Source organism: Urocitellus parryii, chromosome 1 (genome assembly GCF_045843805.1).
Source record: "Urocitellus parryii isolate mUroPar1 chromosome 1, mUroPar1.hap1, whole genome shotgun sequence".
Classification (NCBI taxonomy): domain Eukaryota; kingdom Metazoa; phylum Chordata; class Mammalia; order Rodentia; family Sciuridae; genus Urocitellus; species Urocitellus parryii.
In genome coordinates this window covers 24,178,203-24,202,506 of record NC_135531.1, presented here as the reverse complement: position 1 = coordinate 24,202,506, position 24,304 = coordinate 24,178,203, and the positions used below count along the sequence as shown (strand labels likewise).

The following is a 24,304-nucleotide window of genomic DNA, read 5'->3' as shown; positions in this document are numbered from 1 at the left end:
GGAAATATCAGTGTCAGCACTGTTTGCCCCCCGTCATCACCTACCTCTTTTTAGGACTTTTTTTTTTTTACTTATTTCAGGAAAAATGACTTTCACAAAAAAAAAAAAAAAAAAAAAAAGCATATTTTATATCCTGGAGAAACTCATAGAATGCTTTGAAGGTGACCTGCAGATTAACCATTTTAAAAAAGAAAAATTTAAGGTACCTCTGAAGCAGAAAGAAGAAAATGTCTGCTGAAACCAGAAAAACTCTCAACACTAGTCAGGTTCAAATGCATCTACTTTCTTCTGAATTCATTTTACTGGTTTGAGCTCCACACCCATGACTCAATAAGTGAACAATTTTGATGCTCCTTAGATAGAAAGATAAGTGCTAAGCAAAGGGGGTAAATAGCACAGAGTCCATGTACTCAAGGAATATTTATTCTAGAATGGAGAACAAATGAGGTACTTAGTAATTTATTTATTTTTTTATTATTTATTTATTCATTCTTTGTGGTGCTGGAGACTGAAGCCAGGATTTCATGAGTGCGATATAAGCACTCTATCACTAAGCCACATCCCCAGCCCTGTATTTAGTAATTTAAAAGAAAGAGGAAATCAGTTTGAATAGCCATACCACTGGGGTTGCCATGGCTGGTCAGAAAGGCTTCAGAGATGAAAAGTGGAGGATTAGACAAGACACGACAAGAAGATACTAACCCACACAAGGCACCAGCATGCATAAAAGAATAAGAGAAGGCAGAAATCCCACGTTATGCTCCAAGATGTGAGACCCAAAAAAATGGAATGGATTATTCATGTGGGCAAAAAGAATAAAGGAAAACTGAAATCAAAATTTAAAGGGTCTTAAAAGCTGGCACAAGTTTATACAGTACAAATGTACTGAACATGTTCTGACTTTCTTTTCTTGTCATTCCCTAACTAATACAGTTGACAATTTACATAGCATTTACATTGCATGAGGTAATATAAGTAACATACAGATGACTTAAAAGTTATATCAGATGATGTGTGTAGGTTATATAGAAATACTATGCTATTTTATATAAGTAACTCCAGCATCAGTGCAATTCGTTATCTGTGGGGCCCCTGGAACTAATCCCCCCGTGGCTAACAAGGGAAAACTATATACCTACACATATTTTTTTAAAGTCCTAGGGATTTGCATGAAAATCAAAGGGAGATTAATAAAGGAAAAGGACCAAGGTGGGAAGAAGGGAACAAATTCTGGGGAGTGATATTGGCCAAATTCATAGTTATATTATGTGTAGGTTATGTATTGAATATGTAACAACAAATCCCATCAGAATGTGCACCAACAAAACAATGAAGGGGGAAAAAACATTAAAACTACATTGGATATAATGGGGAAAAAATAAAGTTCTAGGGATTTGTAATTCACTGTGACCAATTAAATATAAATTAAAATATATCAATAAGACTATGAAAAGAAATAGTAAAGTAAGAAGCTTTCCTTAGTCTTTCAGGAAATCTAAAGCTCCAGGTGGTATAGCATAGAAATAACATTATTATCCAAAATATATATTCTTAAGACATCTAAAGTAACAGCTGGCAAATAAGAGATATAATAAGATTCCATCAAAAATCACAACACACACCTAATGCCAGTTATAACTTGTGATGAAAAATGTGGAAACTGCCTGATGTTCATTACTTCCAGGGAAGCAGACATCCTACATTCTTGCCTTTTATAGGTCGGGGCTCCTACACAGATCAGCATTTACAAAGTGCAACTATTCAGAGGATACAAAACCAAATTCATAAACAGAACAGAGGGATGATATAGAAGCCCTGGCAAATCTCCAAAGGGAATAAGAATCCACACAAGTAACAATGGGTGCTTCTTGACAGAACAAGAGCCAATCTAAAAAAAAGAAAACATATGGGGAAAGATTTTTTTGAGGTTGTGGGAAGCCATTCTAACACGTGATTGGGTGACTCCTGTTAAGGGTCTGAGGCACTTTGGCTGTGTCGAAGTTTTCCCGGCCCTTTCCTGATGAGAGAGCCCATCCGTGTGGGGGTGTGCCTGACCACTGACCCCGGGGACCCAATCACTGACCCTGACCTTGGAGTGCAGCCCCCCCTCAACCTTCATTGGATGGAATTCTCCCCTGAATCTCTTGTTCCCCAATAAAAGGCTGGTCCCCGGCGTGTTCGCTCTCTCTCTCTCCTGCTAGCCCTGAGTAATCCTTGCTGCCCTGCTGGGCAGTTAGAGGTGGGAACCAGAGAGGGGAGCCGTCTCAGACCTAGCAATAGAAATAAGGTAACTGAATCTGTGTGTTTTATTTCGATCTCTTCTAACTAACTTTATGCCTAGAACCTCATTAATGAAACCATTGCGCAGGCCGCATGGTAGATGAGGTAAAGACAAAAATGTTCTGAAATTGCATTATAGTGGCAGTTGTACAACCTTGTGAATACAATAAAAAACAATGAATTGCTGGACGTGGTGGTGCACACCTATGATCCCAGCAGCTCAGCTCAGGCTGAGGCAGGAGGATAGCATGTTCAAAGCCAGCGAGGCCCTGTGCAACAACCCTGTCTCAAAATAAAAAATAAAATGAGCTGGGGATATGCCCCAGTAGCTAAAGCTCCCTGGTTTCAATCCCTGGTATCAAAAAAAAAAAAAAAAAAAAAAAAAAGAATAAATTGTAAACTGGTGTGTAAATTATAACATGTGAATCACAACTCAATAAAAAAGAAAGCTATATATATACATGATCAATATATAAAAACAAATTTTAAAATGAGTCAGCAACTTTGCAAACACTTCTATTCAATTCCAAGGCACCATAAAATACATTTTTGCTGGTCATCCTAAACATATAATTGTATCAAAAAAGGTTTTTTTCCCAATAGCTATCATCTAACAAGAACCAGGAGAATGGCATTCTAATTAGTAGAGGCTGGTGTAAATTTATTTACAAAATATAAATTTCAAATTATTTTATAAAACATGTAGATGTTTTAATATGCTTAATAATTTCACATGCATGAAAGATCCTATTTTTGTATGTATTGTCTATTTGAAAGGTACAAATCTTTTATAAAGATGCTATTATATATTACTTCAAAATAAAATAGTAATTAAAAATAAAAATAGTCCAGCCGTTACATCATTAGCTTGAACATGTAACAAGGAAGAGAACCTACCAGGACTTGTGACTATCACTAATTAACAAACACAAAGTTTCATACTGCTATTCTGTTTACTATTCTACAGCAAAATACCTTCTAGGTGAAATGCTTTCAAAAAGACGTAAAAGTTCTCTTTCTCATCCTACCATTTGTCTCCTACCTTTTACTCCAAGTTTAATGAGGCAGCACCATTACCCTGCTCCCCAACACAGAATTTACAAACATCATCAACTATGATTCAAGAACAGTTGCTCTGGTGCTTATGTTTTGGAGCTGAACTCTGAAGCAGAAAAGAAATAAACCCTGAAAAAATAACACATAACCCTGAGAGTAAAATTCTATTTCAATACCAGCCAACATGCATCTTCTGAGCCCAGAGCCATAAATGTGATGTGTGGGTTTGCAACCTTCATAGCAAGGATATAAAAACGCACGCACCTGGCCTGGGTCATTGTACCAAAGTTCATCATGAAGTCGGTCAGGGTGGGCTTTTTTGCGTTTGATTTCTGCAATGACGTCAAAAACTTCTGAGTCGGAGCTACTAGAACAGGTGCTATCCTCGTCAGACTCACATTCAGATTCACTGGAGCTCTCTAGTAGAAATTAGAGAAATTAACAAATGGTTCTTGTGTAGACTTTCAAATCACCTGAAACTCTCAATATAAGGTCAGTTGTTTATCTTCCAGCAAAATACTTGAGGGTCTACTGTGTACCAAAAATTCTGCTAAGCCTAAGGCAGTAATGTAATTGGGGCAATAATCTAGTTGGGGAAGCAAAGAAAATAAAAATTTTACAGAGAAAAGAAGAACTAATGAACAACGCTAGATAAAGTGAAATAACATAGTAGTTTGTGATTTTACACTTACAAATACTGTAATGATTCAGAAAAGGGAAAAGTCACTGTGATCCAAAAAGTCAGAGAGGACTTCATGCAAGAGGCACATGTAACCCAGGCACTGAGAAGGGAGAGGAGGAGTTGGAAGAGAAAGGAAGGGGAAAGGAATGGACAGGGAGAGCTGCAGGCAAAGCACACAGGTAAGAAGAGCGGGGAATGTGGCTACAGCAATGACTCCACAGAAAAATATTGGGAGCGGAGGGACTGGAAGTATTTCAAATGCCAGAATGAAGGCGGTAAATGCAACATTTAAAAAAAAAAAAATGGAAGATTTCGCAGTTTTTTTCTCTCAGTAGTAGATAAAAGATTTTACTCCTTGAAAGTGACTGGACAAAAACAGACAAACAATATGCTAAATGTAATAGCCCAGTCACAAAAACACTAATACTGCATGATTCCTCTTATACAAGGTACCTGAAGTAGTGAAATTCATAGACAGAAAGTAGTAGTGGTTGCCAGGGCCCAAGGTGAGGGACTTTGGGGAGAATTATTGCTTAATGGGTACAAACTTTTACTGGAAATCAGTGGCCAAACATGTACATTCCTTCTACTACTGAACTAGACATTTAAAATTATTAAGATGGTAAATTTTATGTTACACGTTATTCTACCATAATTTTTTAAAAGACCCAAAAGTTAGATTAATCGAATTAGAAACTAATGTAGCAGCAGCATAATAACAGTTGTACCAACAGGTAGATGCTATGGTTGTGCCCATTTTATAGATGGGAAAACAAAGGCACAGAGAGATTAAATATTTGTCCAAAGTCACCTATGAAGTAAGTGATGGATCAGGGATTCCAACCCAGGCCATCTGGCTTCCGACTCAGTGCTTTTATCACTATGGGTACTACCTTTCAGCATCTGAGACATAACAAAGGTGGACAGACAAGCCAGAGAGAACAATACGGAGGAAGAGCAAACCAAATGCCTCATCTATGCATGGCATCCTATTAGGAGCCAAGGATACAGAGTAGTAAAAGCATTTCTATCCTCAAAAATCTCAACACCAGCCAGACACAGTGGCACACACCTATAATCTCATTGGTCAGGAGGCTAAGGCAGGAGGATCACGAGTTCAAAGCCAGCCTCAGCAACAGTGAGGCACTAAGCAACTCAGTGAGACTCCATCTTTAAATAAAATACAAAATAGGGCTGGGAATATGGCTCAGTAGCCAAGTGACCCTGAGTTCAATCCTGGGTACCGCCCACCCTGCAAAAAAACTAAAAAATAAAAAAATAAAAAATATCAACACCTACTTGGAACCTCAGAACACTGGAAAAACTAGACCATCATGTGAAAAGGTTATAGAAACTGACTGTGTAAGCAGAAAAGCCCTTGAACAGGGTGGGCCACAGCTGTTTCTTCATTACATCAGGAGCACCTGGCAACAGAAAGGGCGAAGACACACTGCCTGCCCCTCTTTAGAGGAATGGGGTATAGCTTCTTCACTTGGAGAAACCCTGGACTATAGTCCCTCTGATTCTAAGACTGAATAGCTCTACGTCAAAAAATTCCGAGTTGGAGCTACTAGAACAGGTGCTAGCCTCGTCTTGTTACACTTGTTAGCAAGCCTTGCAGATATTATCTTTTACATATTCTGCTGAATATAATTATAGGAAAATAAGATCAAAAAGAAGAAGTCCCCCTGCTATGTATTCTGCTGAAAATAAAAACAGGAAATTTCAATTTGGACTCTGAAGGACACTTCACAAATGGCCAGGATTGAGCAGTAATAAGAGCACAGTCTTGGTCTGATGCCTCTTCCACTCACCTAAATCTTCATCTAGCTTCGTCTTCGGAGGCTCCCATGGAGGCCTAGCAGCCTTGGCCTTTTCTTGCCTGCTCCCCAACTCTTCCTCGAATTTGTCATACAAGTCACGGAGCCTACTTGTCCCAACTACAGTAGAATCTCCCTTTTCAAAATAAAGGATCAATAAGAAGAAATGTATCAACAAAGACCATATCAAACATACAAAAGACCTCATAAGTAAACAGAGTTTTTACAACACTCCCTTGAGATACTGGGCAGTGGCAGCAAGCCACCAGTCCCAGTCAGTCACACCACTGCTAGGGGAATCACCCCATGCTCCGCTGAGCACTATGCTGCCAGTGTTTTTTGAGTACAGGTATTCAATAAATTATGGGAGCTATTCAACACTTATTTGTGAAACAGGATTTGTGTAATATGATTTTGCACAAATGCAGGCTAACATAATTGTTCTGAGCACATTTAACATAGGATAATGCCAAAAATTATTGTGTTTGGCAGGTTAGATGTTAAATGCATTTGTACTTAAGATATTTTCAACTCATGATGGTTCATTGGGACGTAACTCCAACCTAAATCAAGGAGCATCTGTATTTTTTTTAAATCCAAACATAACCTTCTCTTAACAAATTCTATGCACTAAGTTAACATCTTCCAATTTTTAAGCCCTAAATCTTAGTCAGTCATTCCTTTAATTAATTCATTCATTTAACTAATGAACACTATGTATATCCTGTGGCAAATATGCCCACATTAATGGAATGAAGGCATAATCTCTGTGGGGAAGAGAGGAATAGAGGAAAGAGTGATGGGAAATAAAATGAAGTAAAATTAAGATAGAAGAGAGAAAAAGGAGAGCAGTGAGTGTGTGGAAGAAGTCATGGGGTCCAAGGTAGCAATGACAGTGCCTGCTACAAAGGCATGATCCATTGCCAACAGCACGTGTACCAACAGTCCTCTCTACAGGTAGCAAAGATGACCTTGGTTCTCCTTCCCAAATCAGGCAAGATGTATAAGAGACTTAATGGCTGGTGATCCTTTGATTGAAGATATACTTCAAAAAGAGAGCTCATATTCTCCCTTTTTTCCGTTTAAGGAGAACAACACATACTCATATAACATACACCACAAACTGCCTAAACTAGTCACAGGTGAGACTACCAGTATTGAGACTATCAGGTTCATAAAAAATGCAGGATACATACTTAACTTACTCTTCTCCTTTGGCTTTTTAAAACAGCTTTTGTCTAGAGCAGTGATTCTCAGTTGGGGGTGATTTCCTCCCAGAAGATAGACAGCAATATGTGAAGACACTTTTGGTTGTAACAACTGGGGTAGGGGTGCTACTGCCATCTAATAGGCAGAGCCCAGAGATGCTAAAAAATAAGCATCCTATAGTACACAGGGCAGCACCCATAAAAAATTATCTGGCCCAAAATGCCAACAGTGCTGAGATGAAGAAACCCTGGTCTACAGCTTCTCTCCTGCTTTAGACCTACCACTTGATCCATGGGGTCGCTGGAGTAGTAGTTTTCTGAATGGGTACATCGAATCCACACAGGCTTAAGGAGTTCTTCCTCCTCCTCCTCATTTTTGTCAGGCAGTGTCTCCTCAGGCTCTTTTTCCTTGATAGATGTGTAGTTCTTCTCTTTGCCAGAGCTCTGGCTGTCACTCCACCTGTCTTTTTCTTCCTCCCAACGAGCTCTCTTCCTCTCCCTGCTTGGGGATTGGCTTCATAATGGGAAAATAATTTTATAATTTTTAAAAATGCTCTTCTATGATATAAATTATTTGTCGCATGTTTCACCTAAATAAATATGCCATGCCAAGCCACCAAATATACTTTTCATTAAAAAACAGAAATTCCCAAACACCCATCCAGTAGCATCAGAATCATCTGCAGTTTCCTTGTTTAAAAACACAAATTCCCAGACCTTACCCCAGATCTACTTACTGATTCACAATCTCCGAGGGTGGGGCCCAAGAATCTGTATTTTTAATAATCTCCCCAGGTAATTCTGGTGTGCACCCGGCAGGTTCAGGAACAGCTGGTAAACCATAACTCCTAGGAAAGAAAGATATTTGGGAAATATTTGGAAACTTTCCTATATGCATAACTTCAGCAATAAGAACACTAGTTTTGAATCTTCAAGACTTCACTAAAACACTGTCTCCAGCTGGCCCTAAATTCAGCCCAAGGATTATAACACAAGAGTGAACCAGTTCTAAAATCCCTAATCATCTCTCTAGAACTCTAATTTGGATATTACTACTTAGAGAACCAAAACTCTGGCTAATTCTGGGTCCTAGGATACTAATATTAATTCAGTTAATAAGAATAATGAAAAAAGCAACTCTGGCTCCTTGAATTCCTGGGCTTGAAACCCACAAGGATTCACCCTATAGATGTACTTCTTGGAGGGAAAAACCTATAGGGCAGATTTTCATTTAAGCCCAAGAAATTCAGGCAGAACATACAGACTTTGAGAAGCCAGCAAGTTAGAGTAACCACTTCATTAGACAGACTGGCAGCCTCTTGAGCTCCACTAACAAAGTTACTGCTACTCAACAAAGTTTATATTTGGATTAAAGCCACAAATTAACTATTTTCATCAATTTCTACCACTAACTTCTAATTTTAATCACAGAGAAAGTGTGTGGGTACCTCTATGTTTGTGTGTGTACACGTGGCGAAAGTAGAAAGAACACACATTCATTACTTATTTATATAACTTCCAAATACATGTATTTCAATATGCATCATTAGTTTTGTTACCAGAAAATAATGTTATTGTCAAAAGAAAATTTGTGTCCACTGTACAAAAAGAATAAAGCATAAATACATATTAAAACAAAAATCATCCATGACACCAGAGATAACCATTATATTTCACAAATATTTAAAAACACATATATGAAAATACATCTATATATATATACACACACACACAAACACACAAACACATTTTAACAACAAAAGAACTCTAGAGCCTGCCCTTCTTATTTAACAATAAAATAGGAATATATCTATTTCAATATCTATAGCTGAACCATTTCAATAGGTACATATTATGCTTTTGTTTGTATATGCTGTAATTTTAAAAATCTAATGATAGTGATTTTCCCCCACTGTAAATAATGCTACCATGAACACACTTGTGTTCTTTGCACACTTATATCAGATTATTTCCCAAAATGGGTGTACTTTTTTTAAGGCCCCTCTCCAGATAGGTAGTACCAGTTTACTCTACTATCAAAACCATAAACAAGTTCCCATTTCTACACATCCTATCAATATAGTTCCTTTTATAATATTTGTCATTCTTATTTTTAAAAAAGTCTAATTTACAAATTTTTATCACCATTGAAATGAATACATTTTGTGTCACTTCGTTTGTGAACACCTTGGTCATATACTATGGCAGTATTTTTAAATTAGAATTGTAGTCCTTTAAAAATTTAGTGGGAAAGTTTTTATTAAGATAACTGTCTATCATCTTTCATATGTATTGTAACCTTTTCTAGTTGTTTTCCTTTTAATACTTTTTACACATGGCTATATACAACTTTTTTAAAAAAAAATTTAGTTGTAGATGATCACAATAATTTTATTTATTTATTTTTATGTGGTGCTGAGAATTGAACCGAGTGCCCCATACATTCTAGGTGAGCACTCTACCACTAACTTTTATAAAGCCAAATCTAAAGATCTTTTTATTAATGCTTCCTGTCTTAGTGGTTTTTTTTGGAAATCCTTTCCCATCTTAAGGCTAAATAGTGTTTAATATTTTCTTAGTTACTTTTACACTAAATTTTTCTAGTCTTTCTCTCCAAGATGCAAAGCAGAAATATATTTTAATTTTTCTACCAATTGGCTTGCCAATTGCCAGTTTCTCCTGATTTGAAAAAAAAAAACTTTATTATTAGATACAACTTTACATATTATTTATTAGATGTTTCATGTATTTCTGAATGCTGCCCAGTCTTTCTTTTTACCTTTTCTTTTCTTTTTTTTTTTTTTTTTGGTGGTACTGGTGATTGAACCCAGGGCCTTGTGCATGTGAGGCAAGCACTCTACCAACAGAACTATATCCCCAGTCCCTGCCCAGTCTTTCCTTCACTGATCTATTATTCATATTCATAACAAATTTTCTAAATTATTACATAATTCCTAAACATTGAATACCACTACTAAAGCATGCACTGCTTTTCTTCATTACCTTAACTTCTATTCCAAAGAAAAACATTCATTATGAAGTTCTCAAACCAGTACTTCAACTGAAGTTACACTAAAATTAGAGATCTACATTTTATAACTTTCTCCCCACTGGTCCATTTTTTAATTTTATTATGTTTAATTTTTAATTAAAATATGGTAGTGAATCTACTTTGTTTTTTTTCTATTACACTTTCTAACTAGGTATTCCTGGCATCCAGGAAGGCTATAAAACACCATCAGCTGACAGCACCTCTATGCTCCTAGTGGCTTCTGTTTGTTTTGGTGCTTACTTTGAGCCTGATATTCTGCTAAGCACTTGATTCACATTTAATCTTATCCCATTAGGCAGATATTAACATCATCTATAAAGGAGGAAAAAGCCTTAGAAATTAGTCACTTACCCAGTATCATAGCTTGAAAGTATAGCTAAATGTTGACAAAAGCATTTCGACATGTTCTAAAAACTCTCACCAAATGTTTAAATATTATTATCATAGATATTCAAGAAACACAGGCAAAAGACATCTTCACCCCATCCCTTTAAATAGATGTGCTGAATGACAGATGGTCAGGGTTTTCTATTGTGTACAGCAATTAGTATTCCTTCTTTTCCTTCCTTCAATACTTTGAGGGGGTGTTTCAAAACAGAAGCAAAACATCTTTTTAAGGTATTTCAGACACTCCCAAATTCAAAATCCAAACTCCAAACTGTTTCTTTTTAACAATATACTCCACTGCAATCTGTGATAACTTTTCCTCCTTTACAATACATACATCTCTAATTTTTATTTTCTCATCTGCTTCATTAGTTAGAACTCACAGGATCCAATCTGCCCTCTGTGAGCTACTGGGCACTGAAGAAGAAACCACTAGACCAAGGAGATTTCTAGCTCTTATACATTTCCACCAATACAATATCCTGGCTTTTCTCTTATATCCTTGACTCCTTGGTTGATTCACAGGATCTCAAAATTCGTATACCCCATATTGAACTTGTCTCTAGTGTCCCCCATCCACAATAAGGAACACTAACCTCACATGGTCACTTGACACTGGATCAGGGATCAAGTCCTACCGACTCTCTCATAAGCATTTCCTATTACCACTGCCACTGTGCTGCTCTAGGCCACAGTCACATCTTGTGTGGGTCACTACAGAAGCCTTCAAAACTGACTTCCCCATGGCCAGGCTTGGCCCTTCTGGACATTTCTCCACAAGGCAACCTCCACACCTGCTCTTCGCTCTTCCAATTTCCTCCTCGGCTGTCCCCCTGCACTAATGCATTCCTTCTAGGACTACTCTATACTAGGGTTTTCACTGCTGTGTTCCCAAAGCAACATGCAATTGTCCTCATAAAAAGCACTTAACTTTTTTTTTTCCTGTTTTTCTTGTTAACGATGATATCCCTCACATTAGTACAATACTTGAGGCCTTCAAGAATACTGTTTTCAATTAGCTGTTAGGTAACAATGGTAATGGGATCTCCTTGTCATTGTTCTAATTTTTCACAATAAATTTGACTCTTGAGATTTTATCAATGATGTTCATTGGGAGGTTACATAACTCTTATATTCCTAATTAAGTTTTACCCATAAACACATGCTGGGTTTTTATAAATACCTAAGAAGCAGATACTGAGATAACCCTACAAATTTCAACACAAAGAATAGATTTTCTAATACTAACCTATCTACCCATATAGTCTTAAATAAACTCCACTGGTAATTTTAACACACTACTGAAAACAACTGGCTAGAATTTTAATCAGTATTTTTATATCCATATTCTCAAGAGAAATTGATTTGTAGTTTCTTTTCTCTCGGGTTAGATCTTGCCACCTGACTGTTCCTGATACCACAGCCATGAGCTAAGCTTTCCTTTCATCTTCTTCAGTGTTTAAGAACAATTTAAAACTTTATGGATATGGTACAAATTCAACTTTTCCTATTTTTCCATGTTTATTGGCCTATTACCATTTTCTGCTTCTTGTGCAACATTTTCAATTTTTGTTTTCCTAGAAACCAACCCATAACATTCAAGTTTTTAGTTTGTTAAATATCTGTCTTTATATCATTTTACAATTAAATTCTTTCATTCTTATACTTTCATAAAATTAATAGTATATTTATTTCTCTTTTCTTCACTTGTCATTTTTAAGTTGTATGATCCTTCAAAGAACAAATACAAATATACTTGTATTGTTATAATTGTTTCATTAATTTATTTTATATTTAAATCCTTTTTTCTGTTTTTCTTATACTCTATCAATTTCTTAATCCAAGTGTTCAGATAATAATTATATAACTATTTATTTGGCACTGACTTTAGGTCCCATTCTAAGTTTATAATGTATATTATTCCAGTAATCCTTCATTCTTCAATAAGATAAATATAACTAATTTTACAGATAAAGTCATTGGGGCTTAAAAAGGGTGGATAATTCTGCCCAGTAACAAAGTTGGGAGAGCTAATAAATGACCTCAAATCTACCAGATTTCAGGATACTACTGCTGTTAATTACCATCATATAAGACCGTGAATTTTATTTCTAGATACAGAATTGGCTATATCCTATAAGGTTTGAACTATAATAATCTTGATGTCATTAATCTATAAAAATGTAGCTACAGTTTTGTTCTATTTTCCCAAACCAAATTAAGAGCATAATTATGAATTCCCAAGATTCTTTTAAAAATATTTTTGAGTTATTAATATACAGTTTTATGGCACTGTGGTCAGATAAAGTGGCCGCTGCATTTTTAGTCTTGAATCAGCGCACCTGGGAAGAAAACTTTAAGTGCCAGGCGGCTTAGCTTTCCATGGGTCATCCTGGTCAGATGCTAAGCTAATATGAAGACCTGGCTGATAGTCTGCACAAGCACAAAATCTGAATCCACGGAGATAACCCTACTACTGCTTTCAGTGTCAACTCCTTGCTTACCTTCCAGATCTCTTATACTCTTTTTTGTAGGACCTTTCCAGAGATGGTGATCTTCGGTTGTCCCGGTGCCTGTGTCTCTCCCGTTCCCGCTCTCTTAAAGGAATTAATACACAGAGCTGTTTTCAACAGAAAGACTCAAAAACACCATCTCTTCACTGAATATATCTTCTAAATACATGGACCACATCTAAGAATTTTCCAGGCACTATTCACTAGGGGACATTTTTATTCCTCCTTAATTTGTTAGAAGATAAAGGAGTTTTTCTTCATAGAATTTAACTAACTTGGAAAGTTTTTGCTGTTTTCTTTAGAAGTCATACTTGAAGCTAAGAAATAAAGGGAATTTTATCATCATCTTCTCTCAGGACCTTCCAGTCAATTCTTGGTTATTTAGTCTTCTACTGATTTCTAGAAAACTCTAGTCACCCATCAAATAAATGCAGATAAAGATTTTACAGTAAAGATTCACATAAGGTTCTCTGAACCATTATGAATGGTAGGCCTGAGTAGTCGCCCCTATCACCAACCCACCAGGAGACCATGACTAAGTCACTCCAGTGCTATTTTCATCTGGAAAAAAATTCTAAATGAAGACACTGAATTTATCCAGTGTAAAAATGGAATGAGGAATTTTGCTTCTTAGTTTACAATGAAGATCTGGAACAAAAATCTCAACTCCAATGTGTTTAAGAACTACAAATCTTGGGGAAATAACCAGCCAAACCTAGAATGGGGAAAATGCTATACAGGTTAACTAACTCTTACACAAAATACTGGGACTAACAGTGCTTCAGATTTTAGAGTTTTTCAGATTTTGGAATATTTGCATAAACTTTACTGGTTGGGTATCCCTAATCTCAAAATCCAAAATCTAAAATGCTCTAAAATACAAAAAATCTTGAGCATGATGTAGGCACTCAAAAAGTTTTGAATTCTACAGCATTTTCAACTTGGGCTTTCAGATTAGGGATCAGCAAGAAGACTACAAAATGTCTGAATCAAAAATATCCCCAAACCTATTCCAAATAAAAGAAATGTTAATACACTGAAAGCAAAACTTATTATAGAGATCAGTGACTGCTTAGAAATTAAGACAAAATTTATTTTTCTCTTAAAGAGTCCCCTGTTCTCAAGGAAGAGTGCTTTGAAAAGTATGCTTTTGACATACATACAACCCTCAGGTAACACCAGCTATCCAAATAAAACAATCAGAGCTTAGGATTCTACATTCATCTGATATACTTCTAAAATCGTAGTTTACATTTAGGTAGTAAATCTCAATTATAGAAATCAGTGAACGGTGCCACATATAAAAAATAAAATGTAATTTTTTAATGACATGGCTGCTGAAAAGAATAACTGCCAATAATTTCCAAATAAAACTCTAATTAGAGGATATTTCTAACTTTTGTTTGTTTTTTAACAAATAGGCAATAGAACTTTGCATTTAACACTCAATGATGATAGCTAATTCTGAGTGGGCAGGAATTGAATACAATTCACTATGAATTCATTTAAAGGAAGAAAATTTATGCTTGTGTTATTTTTCCCAAGATTCTTCCCTATTTGCAAGTATTAAGATATTTCTCGAGTACATTATGCTAGTCCTCTGATGGCTACACGTTTAGAAAAGCCAGAGGAAATAATGTGTGATAGCACTACTAATCTAGGTGAAGCCCAGTCCATACTGCCTTACCACATTGCAGAACAGCAAGCTTGGCAACCTGCACCTGTGGCTATTTCTTTTCCCATTCCCTAGAGTAACCTTGATCTTTCATGGTAAAGTGTGTGTGTGTGTGTATGTGTGTGTGTGTCTCTGTGTGTAGATATATGTATATATTACCTATATATATTTATATCTACATCTTTACAAATCTTTCCTAGAAACAGTTTGCCCAAAAGTTTATAGTTGTTATTCAACCAAATTCAGAGGAGGAAAAAAAGAAACACGGAATTTATAAAAGGATAGTTTTACTTACACCAAGAAGCAAGGGGAGAAGCAGCCAGGACAGTCTTTAGAATTTGCATAAACAATCTAACATATCAATTTATAAAGTTTCAGTTTTTCCCAATATACTTCTAGAAGTTATATTAGGACTTCACATGCCCCATGTCTGTTTCACAGAAACATTCCACATAGGACAAATAACTGAATACTCAACCTAATAACTAAAAGGGAGCCAATTATAATATGGCCATGCTACCAAGGCAACTCCAGGGCAAAAGTGCTAAGCAATTACAAAATAACTCTGATATAATTAAAGATCATTTGAGAAATTTGGAGATCCTTCACAGCGAAGGAGTATGGTTCAGATCAGAGATTAGAAGTAACTTGTGGCATTGACTGCACTTAGTGATAGAGATCCTCAGTTTACAACACATCTGAGTACCTTAGAGCACACACACAATTGGAAGTTTAAGCCTTGGAAAAATAAGAGATATACAGAGAAGCCCTAACAACCCCTTGAATTAGAGCATCATCTCAAAATGGAGGGAAAAAAACTAGAATGTTTGCAGCAAAATGTTCCCAAGGACAAGGTTATTAACAATCACCTTAACATTTAAAGAAAAAACTATTAACAAACTCTTTCCAGTTTAGATTTTTAACATAAAACTATAAAATAAAACATAACAGGCTTTTGCCAACTATATCTCCTTAGAAAGTAATTAAGAACAAATTGACCAGAAACAATAGTTTGTGCTGAAAAATATTTTTAAAAGTCTATGGACTCTCACTGGGTGTGTTGGCACACACCTGTAATCCCAACAACTCAGGAGGCTGAGACAGGAGGATATCAGGTTGGAGGCCAGTCTTAGCAACTTATTGAGACCCTGTCTCAAAATAGAAAATAAAAAGGGCTGGGGATGTAGCACAGTGGTAGAGCACCCCAATACTACAGGGGAAAGAAAAGAAAAGAAGAGGAAAGAAAAGAAAAGAAAAGAAAAGAAAAGAGAAAGAAAAGTCTATGGACTCTCTTCAGCTATGGCCCACCAGAATCAGAACTGTCATCCCATAAGGAACATATTCCCCTCCGCAGTCCATGAGCACAAGGTAAAACATGTTTCCGCTCCAATACCTCTCTGTGCTCTAGTTACTCCCTTCAGGACAGAGAATGCCATTATCCTTTACCAGCAAAATATGCAGTCCAAATCAAATCAATATTGCCATGACGAAAATGTGAAAACTGAGACATGATTGGAGGAAGAGAAGAGAAGCGCTGTTACTGGCTTGACAAAATGAAAACCTCAAAATTTCATGGACAGGGAGTTCACTAAAGGCCAAATAAATATTAGTACAATCATTAAATGTCCTATTATTTTTCCATATAAACCAATGATGTAACAAATTCACACCTACATCTTTGAAAATCTGCCACAAGCTTCTGATAAAACACATATGTAATCATAAAACTCTCCATGTGACTTTGAAGTATTTCTAGAAGCCACCTAGAATCTCAGTTTTAAGAATGCTGATTGAAACATTCTCACATATACAGAAAATTGTTTTAGAAAAAAAGAAACATAAATCTAGAATGGAAGTGCTTTTCAAACACAACTTTCTTCAGTGTGAATACATTTCAATGCAACAAAATCAGACTAAAAGCTATTTCAAAACTATAACTTTGACAAAATAAAACAAAGGGCTGGGGATGTAGTTCAGTGGGTTCAATCTCTGGCCCAAAAAATAAATAAATAAATAAACAACCACACGTAACTAATCTTAACTTCACTTTGCAAAGAAATAAAGCAAGAAGGCAACAACGTACAACACATACTTACCCTGAAGATCAGAAAGTAAGCTCTACTTGTAAACTAGTTCACTTCCCGACTGATAACACATGCACATCACTGATTCTAAAAGAACTCAAATGCCATAACCTGACATGATAATCACACTGAACATAATCAAATCTCTGATAACACAAAACACAGTACAAGGTCTTTCATGTCACAGGATCACCAGTAAAATGTCTATGGTATGATGTAGAGTAAAAAGTCTTACATTTGTCGAAATGAATCTATGCTCGTAATTTTGTATGCTTTTCAAAACCATTTTTTTCTGACACCTATTTACTTATTATTGTCTTTGTCTCCTGAAAACAAAACCCAAAATGTGCTTTCTTTCCTTTTGCAAGTTGAAATGCACATTTTATTTGGTTTACAGGTAAATGGAAATCTACTGTGTCAGAGCCTGCGTGGTTCCTTAAAGCACCTTGGTTCCTTAAAGCACCTCACACGTGCCTTTACCTGCTCCTCTCATAGCTGCGGTGGCGAGATGGCGTCCTCCCCCGGTCATAATCCGATCGGTAGCGGCTGTCTGGTCTCCTTCTGTCAGGGCTGCGGCCACGCTCCCGACGATCCAGTGAACGATGCCTCTCACCTCGCCCATGACTGTGATCTCGGTGTCTGTGATCATCATAGTGCTTGAGCCTTTCTGGGGACCTTCTCTCACTGGGAGCCTTTGGGACTGGGTATGGAGGGAGATGCCTAAAATGAGGACTACTACTGTTATTAGCGCTGGGTGGGAAGGAACTTGGATTATTCTGGAAACTATTAAAATTGGGAGGTGGGAAATTGTGGTGTGAATATCCTGGAGGATACTGATAATTAACCTGCTGTGGCATGACCGGAGGGGGCGGAGGGTGGGGCATGGAAGGAGGGGGCATCAGAAAAGGGAAAGTGCTTTGTCCAGGAGGTGCTCCAGGGACTGGGGGATTATTAGGACAAGGCATGGGAGGTGGCATGGGTGGAAAACAGGGGGGCACTGGGAAGGGGTGCCTCATCTGGTGGTTGGGATAAGGGGGCCTGACTGGGCAGGGGGGAAGAGGGCCTTGTGCTGATGGAGGCATGGGTGGAGGGAAGGGTACAAAGTCTGGCCTTGGAGGCAGAAAATTGGGGGCTGGAGAGTTCGAGAATGTAGTGGAAGGGGCACTTGGAGGTTCATATTGATATTGCACAGGAGGCTGCTGAGGGTGGAGCAATCGCAGATTTTGGGGCCTGAAAGCTGGTGCTGAGGGTCTGGTTCCATGTCCTCCTCGTCCTCGGGGACACCCTCGTCCTGGATGGAATGACATTCTATGGCTTTGTTGGAAAAAATTAAAAGGGAAAAGTTAAAGACAAAAAATAAAATAAAAACAAAAAAACCCTCACTATTAACAGGGTTTCCCAAATGACTGACCATCCTGATGAGTATTCACAGACCCTTCAGTCAAGCTACTGGAATACTCAACCCTCTAAAACTCAGTTCTTTATAGATTCTAAAACTCTTTACAACCAATAAATTCCTCTTCGCACCTCAGTCACCCAACTCACAACCATGGTCCACCCCTACAACTTGTCAGTCCTTAAAGCTGCTCTTCCTTCAAAATAACTCCAACATCCCATTATTCAACCATCTGCTATCATGTTCTTGCTCACATTCCTCTCCAGTCCTGACCTCATCACATTGCCCTGGCCACACACTTGTTTCTACACCTACACCATCATCTTCCCACTTGCACCTGTTTCCCAACTCAGCATAGACTTCGTGGCCCAGCATCTCAATAACTCATATTTAAATAACCTACACTCCTCTGCCCTACTCTACTTCAGTTACAAAAACCTGGCAATGCCCCAGCTTTAGAAGGATCCAACATTCATCTTCTGTAGGCCAACCAGAAAGTAGCATTCAAAATATACCCAACTGGGCAGACTGGTGCCCACATAAATTCAGTCACAGATTTTGCCATGATATTTCCTGCCTGCTTCAGCAGCCAATGTACTCTCCTGTCCACCAGAACTACCAAGAATCTTCTATAGGCATCCTTGACATCCTGATCCCTCTTCATAGTTAACAATAAACCTATCTTCTACCAACCAGAAACACTAAAACCATGAGAAAAGAACTTCCTCTACAAGCCTATCCACATCCAACTTTGTCTGATCCAAATTCCCTTCTCCCAACAAAGCCTATCTTGCTGCATGCACTCTGGATCCCGTACCCAAACACCCATTTGAGATAACCATCCTCCCTCAACAATCTTTCACCTCTTCCCACTATCAGACCCTATATAGCAGCATTCGAAAATGCTATGGTCCATTTCAACATGAAATACTTTTCTTGGCCTTCAGGACTTCCACCACTTTGCACTTTGTTTTTCCTGCTTTTCATGACCAATTAACCTAAAAAAGTTGCTTCAGATTGAATGTTCATGTCTCCCCAAATTCTTATGTTAAATCCTTTATCCCCAGTGCAATGCAATAGGGACCTGGGGCCTCTGGGAGGTAATTAGGGTTAGAGTGTTCTCATGAGGGTATAAGTGCCCTTATGAAAAGAGGAACAGATAGGATACCTCTCTCTTTCTGCCAGGTGAGACTATAGCAAAAAGGTAATTACCTAGAAGCCAGGAAAAGGGTCCTCCCCATGGAAGAAAGTCCAACCACATTAGCACCCTAATCTTGGACTTCCAGCCTCCAGAACTATAAGAAATAAATGTTTTTCTGAAGCCACCTTGCCTATAGTATTTTGGAATGGCAACCCAAGTTAACAGAGACAAGAGCATACAGTCATTCTTTGGTATTCAAGGGGTCTGATGCCAGGACCCTCAACCCCATGGATACCAAAATACAAGGCATTATATTTGCACATAACCTATGCACATCCTCTTATATACTTTAAATATCTCCAGGGCTGGGGATATTGCTCAGTGGTAAAACATATGCTTAGCATGCGTGAGGTCCTGGATTCAATCCCCAACGCCCCACACCCACCAAAAAAAACCACCTCTGCATTACTTACAACAAAATGTATGTGACATAAATAATTGTTATACTATATCATTTAGGAAATTATGACAAGAAAAAAAGTTTCTGTGTGTCCCATACAGATGCAACTATCATAGACCTACCTATACAGTATACAAATAAGATGCAGTGCTCACACAAATACTGGAGACGGGACCTGTGGTGTCCAGCAGATATGCTGACACATCGGTTCATCCACATGGATTTAGCATAGTGCTCAGCATACAGCCAATTCAAGTTTTGCTCTTAAGACATTTCTCACATTTTTCCCCCAAATATGTTCAGTCTACAGTTGGCTGAATTGTGAATGCAGAAAACCTGAATGTGGAAGGCTGATTATATACTTTCAATTCACTCTAATCTGACTTCAGCTGTGGCCATCACTTCAGTGAGTGAACTGAGCAGTGTCCACCCTGTCTTGAAAACAAATAGCCATTTTCAATCACCTTCTTAATCTCTGTGTGGCACTCAGTCCAATTGCCCCCTCCTTCAGAGATCTTTTCCTTGAATTCCTGACACAACTCTCTCACTGTATCCTTCTTACCTCTCCAGCTGTTCCTCCTGTGCCAGCTCCCGATCAGCTGGTATTCTTCAGGGATCCAGCCTGAACACTCTATTCACTCTTTTCCAAGGTAATCATACCACTTATATTGCTTCAGTTACCACTCATCTCAGTAACTTCGAAAGTTACATCTCTAGCCACCAAAGAACTCCAGACTTAAGCTGCCAACTACCAATTCAACCTCTCTCCTTCAATGTCTCACTGACTCCACAAATTCAATTCAACATTTCCTAAAAGGAATGAATGATGATTTTTCCCCTCCAAAACAATACATTCTCCTTTCTTAGAGTTTCCCATCTTAATAAATGATACCATTTACTGGTCATCAAAACCAATATACCAGGGAATCATCTGTCAACTTTTCTTTTCTCACCCTTTAGTTAAAATTTTTTTTAAAAGTTCCTATCATTTATGTGTCCACTATAGCTTAATCAAAGTTTTTAAATAAATAAAAGTTACTGATATTTTTGCTCATAAATACTTCCTGAATTAATCCATTTCACACCTTTGTCTCTTGTCTGGCTACTATAGTAACATCCTTGCTGGGCTTTTAAGCACCATCACTGCTGGGGGCCTTCTTGGGTTTCCCTACTCTCACAACACAGTGCTGCCTGTTGGCAGGTCCTACAATGACCATAATCTACTGACTAATTACATAATTCCACCTTCATTGTCTGCTTGTCCTCAGAAACACACACTTCATCAGGGAAGGGCCCTAGATGTTTCATTAACTCTTTTGGTCTAGGATCCTACTCCTGTATATGAACCTCTGTTCTCCTGTGCCCACTATTGAGAATGAGCACACTTTCTACTTTTCCAATTTATCTAAGTCCCTTACACCCTCTGTGGCCCGAAACCTGAACTGGTTCCTCTCTTTGTTCTCCCCAGCACTGCTATCCCTAATATCCTGCCACTCACCACATACTGCCTTGCATCATGATGCACTGTCTGGATATGTCACATCTTCCACAGAGAATATAAGTTCTAAAGGATAGAAGGAATAAAATATATATAATCAGGTTTTCTAAACTGCCAGTGCTATAAAATATTTTTGTAAGTATCTTGACATTGATTTCCTATTCTCCAACACATCTAGCCTATTAAGGGCATGTTAAACTGCACTGAAGTTTCCAACTAAAAAAAATTATTTTTTTTGGCAGTGGGTACTAGGGCTCAATCCTAAGGCCTCACACATGCTAGGCAAAGCTTTACCACTAAGCTACACCCCTAGCTCTTTTTTTTTGATTTATTTGTTTATTTGGGGGGGGGCACCCAGGAATGAACCCAGGGGCACTTAATTACCAAGCCATATCCCCAACCCTTTTTATATTTTATTTAGAGACAGGGTCTTGCTAAGTTAAGTAGGACCTCACTAAGGTGCTGAGGCTAGCTTTGAATTTGCAATTCTCCTGCCTCAGTTTCCAGGCCACTAGGATTACAGGCATGGCCACTGCACCCAGTCCCTAGCTTTTAAAATTTTATTTTGAGACAGGGTCTCGTTAAATTACCAAGGCTGGCCTTGAACTTGTGATCTTCCCAGCCTATTGGCTGAGATTACAAGTGTATGCTACAACATTTGGCTTCCAACTAAATTTTAAGATGTCTTTCTTTTTTTTTTAACATTTATTTTTTAGTTGTAGGTGTACACAGTACCTTTATTTTATTTTTAAGTGGTGCTGAGGATCAAACCCAGTGCCTCATGAATGCTAGGCAAGCACTCCACCTCTGAGCCACTACCCCAACCCAAGATGTCTTTCTTTTTTTACTGATTCAAAACTATCAGCAGCTAAAAAGATTAACGGCATCTTTAATTTGTTAAAAGACTGGGGACCAGAAACATGTCCTTGCTGCCTCTTCACACAAAAGCTTCCTTCATTGTAAAATAAGGCATAGATCAAACACAAAAATCACTAAGACCAGCATTTAAATATATTTATAATATTTATAATCATGTTAACATGACAGTTATGATTATTTTCATTCTCTACTATTCCCACAGAAGAACACTGTGAAAACAGCTGGATTTTCAAATATTTGAATTTTAGCAAAATGCTTTTAATAAAAAAACTCCTGTCACAGACCACACACCACCAATAGAATCTATTACCTTTTTCCCATGATGCCCCGACTACCCCACACTTTCCCAGTTAATCTTTGTTCCCATTCCCTTTAAAATCTCTTGTTCTACGAATCTGCCCCATGAATTTCAATCTATCACCCTTTCTTGATTCCCCTTGGGAAATAATCCCATTCCCTCTAGACTTCCACTGCTCTTAGTCTGTACTTACTTCTTTTACAGCACTTACCAGACACTGGCTCATGTTACAGTCATGTGTGCACAAGTCAAAACTCTTCTACTAGATTATTTGTTCCTTGGTGACACATTGGTTGACTCAGTCATTTCTGTATTCTTCACAATCCCTGGCAGAGCATCCTGCACACAGTAAGTGCTCGATAAATTTTACTTTCTCATCAATGGTATGTTCATCAATGGTCTCTATGTCACTTCTGTACATATTTATTCCATGTGTATCAGCAGATTTACATCATCAAAACCCACCCAGAGGAAGGGTGGCTCTTGCCTGGAATCCCAGCAACTCACAAGGCTGAGGCAGAAGGATCGTGAGTGCAAACCCAGCCTCAACAACTTAGTGAGGCCCTCAGCAACACAAGGAGACCCTGCCTCTAATGAAATATAAAAAAGGTCTGGGGGTATGACTCCATAATTAAGATCCCTGGGTTCAATTCCTGATACCAAAAAAAAAGAAAAAGAAAAGAAAACCCACCCAGAAAGCATACCTTCTCCTATGCATGCACTGTCCCAGGCTCTGTGAACTCAAAGATGAGTAAGACACAGAATCAACAGGACTCAGAGAACTCATACAGTATTTTTAAAAAATATAATATGCCCAGAACCACGAAAAAACAACAACAACAAACCAATATCAGGCTATAAACAAAAGAGGTATGTACAGGATCTTGGCAAACACAAAGGAGTGTGCTGAAGCTAGAAGTGGTCAACTGTACAATGTTAAACAACTGAATGCTTACTACCAAATCCTACTGGATGTTTCTGTAGTCAAAAATCTAAAACTACTGACCATGAAATTAAAGTTCTGAGTGCAACCTTGAATTCCAAGTCAAAGAATTGACTGCATCTGGAAAAGTAATTGTTTCTTGCATCTGCTTACTCCTAGGTTACTATTCGGAAGCAAGGAAAACTGAGGGAGATGTTCTGAACAATTAATAAGTCCAGTAACGTCAATGCAAAAAGAGTTACAAAGCGTGTTACATTCTTATTGGGAACTCCGGGTTCAATCTGCAGCCCCGTCACCTTCATCCAGCTGATGCTTATTACCAGCTTGCATCTCCCGCCAGGCTGTGAGCTGCACCAGACTTGCCTAAGATCAAGATCTCATGCCCCTTTGGAAACTCCGACGGCCCCAGGCCTGGACCACACGTGCACTCCACAAATGAATGAAAGCCATCCTTTTTCAATTCTATTTATCAATGAGACCCGGGCCTAGGGTCACTCTCTTGCCCTACAAGCAGATCTGGAGAAAGGCTGCCTGACCCCAACTCTCAGGCGCCTTTCATCCCCAGACCCGGACTCCAGCCCGATTTAAATCCCAACACTCGGAAACATTCCCTCTTCCACAACCCGCAAGGTGCCGCGTTCACTTACAAAAGGGGAGCGAGGTCGCCGTCAGAGAAAAAACAGGCTAATAGTACAACCACCAAGACAGTGGCGCCGCCCGCGCCTCCGGAACAGGAAACCGAGGGAATTAAAAAGCAAACCTGCGAAACTGGGTCAAGGGAGGGAAATCTCTTGGGCACGCCGCAGCGCCTTGTGCGCACTGATTGGCCCATCTACGAGAGCGATGGACGTCTAACCCAATCGTCTATGTCGAGCGCTCTGGCGCCCGTCCCCCCGCCCTCTACGTGCTCCAATCCGGAAGCGCAACCGGGT

At 38.3% G+C, this 24,304-nt stretch overlaps 1 protein-coding gene across 4 annotated transcripts in view; it reads right to left on the bottom strand.

Annotated features, from left to right (window-relative positions):
• Positions 1-24,105, bottom strand: part of Drosha (drosha ribonuclease III) — a 123,025-nt gene extending 98,920 nt beyond the window's left edge. For 2 of the 4 annotated variants that reach the window (XM_026390143.2, XM_026390144.2), the window contains exons 1-9: positions 24,020-24,105; positions 22,641-22,768; positions 21,253-21,318; positions 17,238-18,071; positions 12,990-13,082; positions 7,784-7,894; positions 7,329-7,560; positions 5,833-5,974; positions 3,601-3,755 (exon numbers count right to left, since the gene is read on the bottom strand). In XM_026390143.2, coding sequence (XP_026245928.1) covers positions 3,601-3,755; positions 5,833-5,974; positions 7,329-7,560; positions 7,784-7,894; positions 12,990-13,082; positions 17,238-18,071; positions 21,253-21,272 — 1,587 coding nt within the window. In that variant the 5' untranslated portion in view covers positions 21,273-21,318; positions 22,641-22,768; positions 24,020-24,105. The remainder of the gene's footprint in view (positions 1-3,600; positions 3,756-5,832; positions 5,975-7,328; positions 7,561-7,783; positions 7,895-12,989; positions 13,083-17,237; positions 18,072-21,252; positions 21,319-22,640; positions 22,769-24,019) is intronic. The other 2 variants (XM_026390146.2, XM_026390145.2) reach the window with 2 other exon arrangements.
• Between the last annotated feature and the right edge of the window lie 199 nt (positions 24,106-24,304).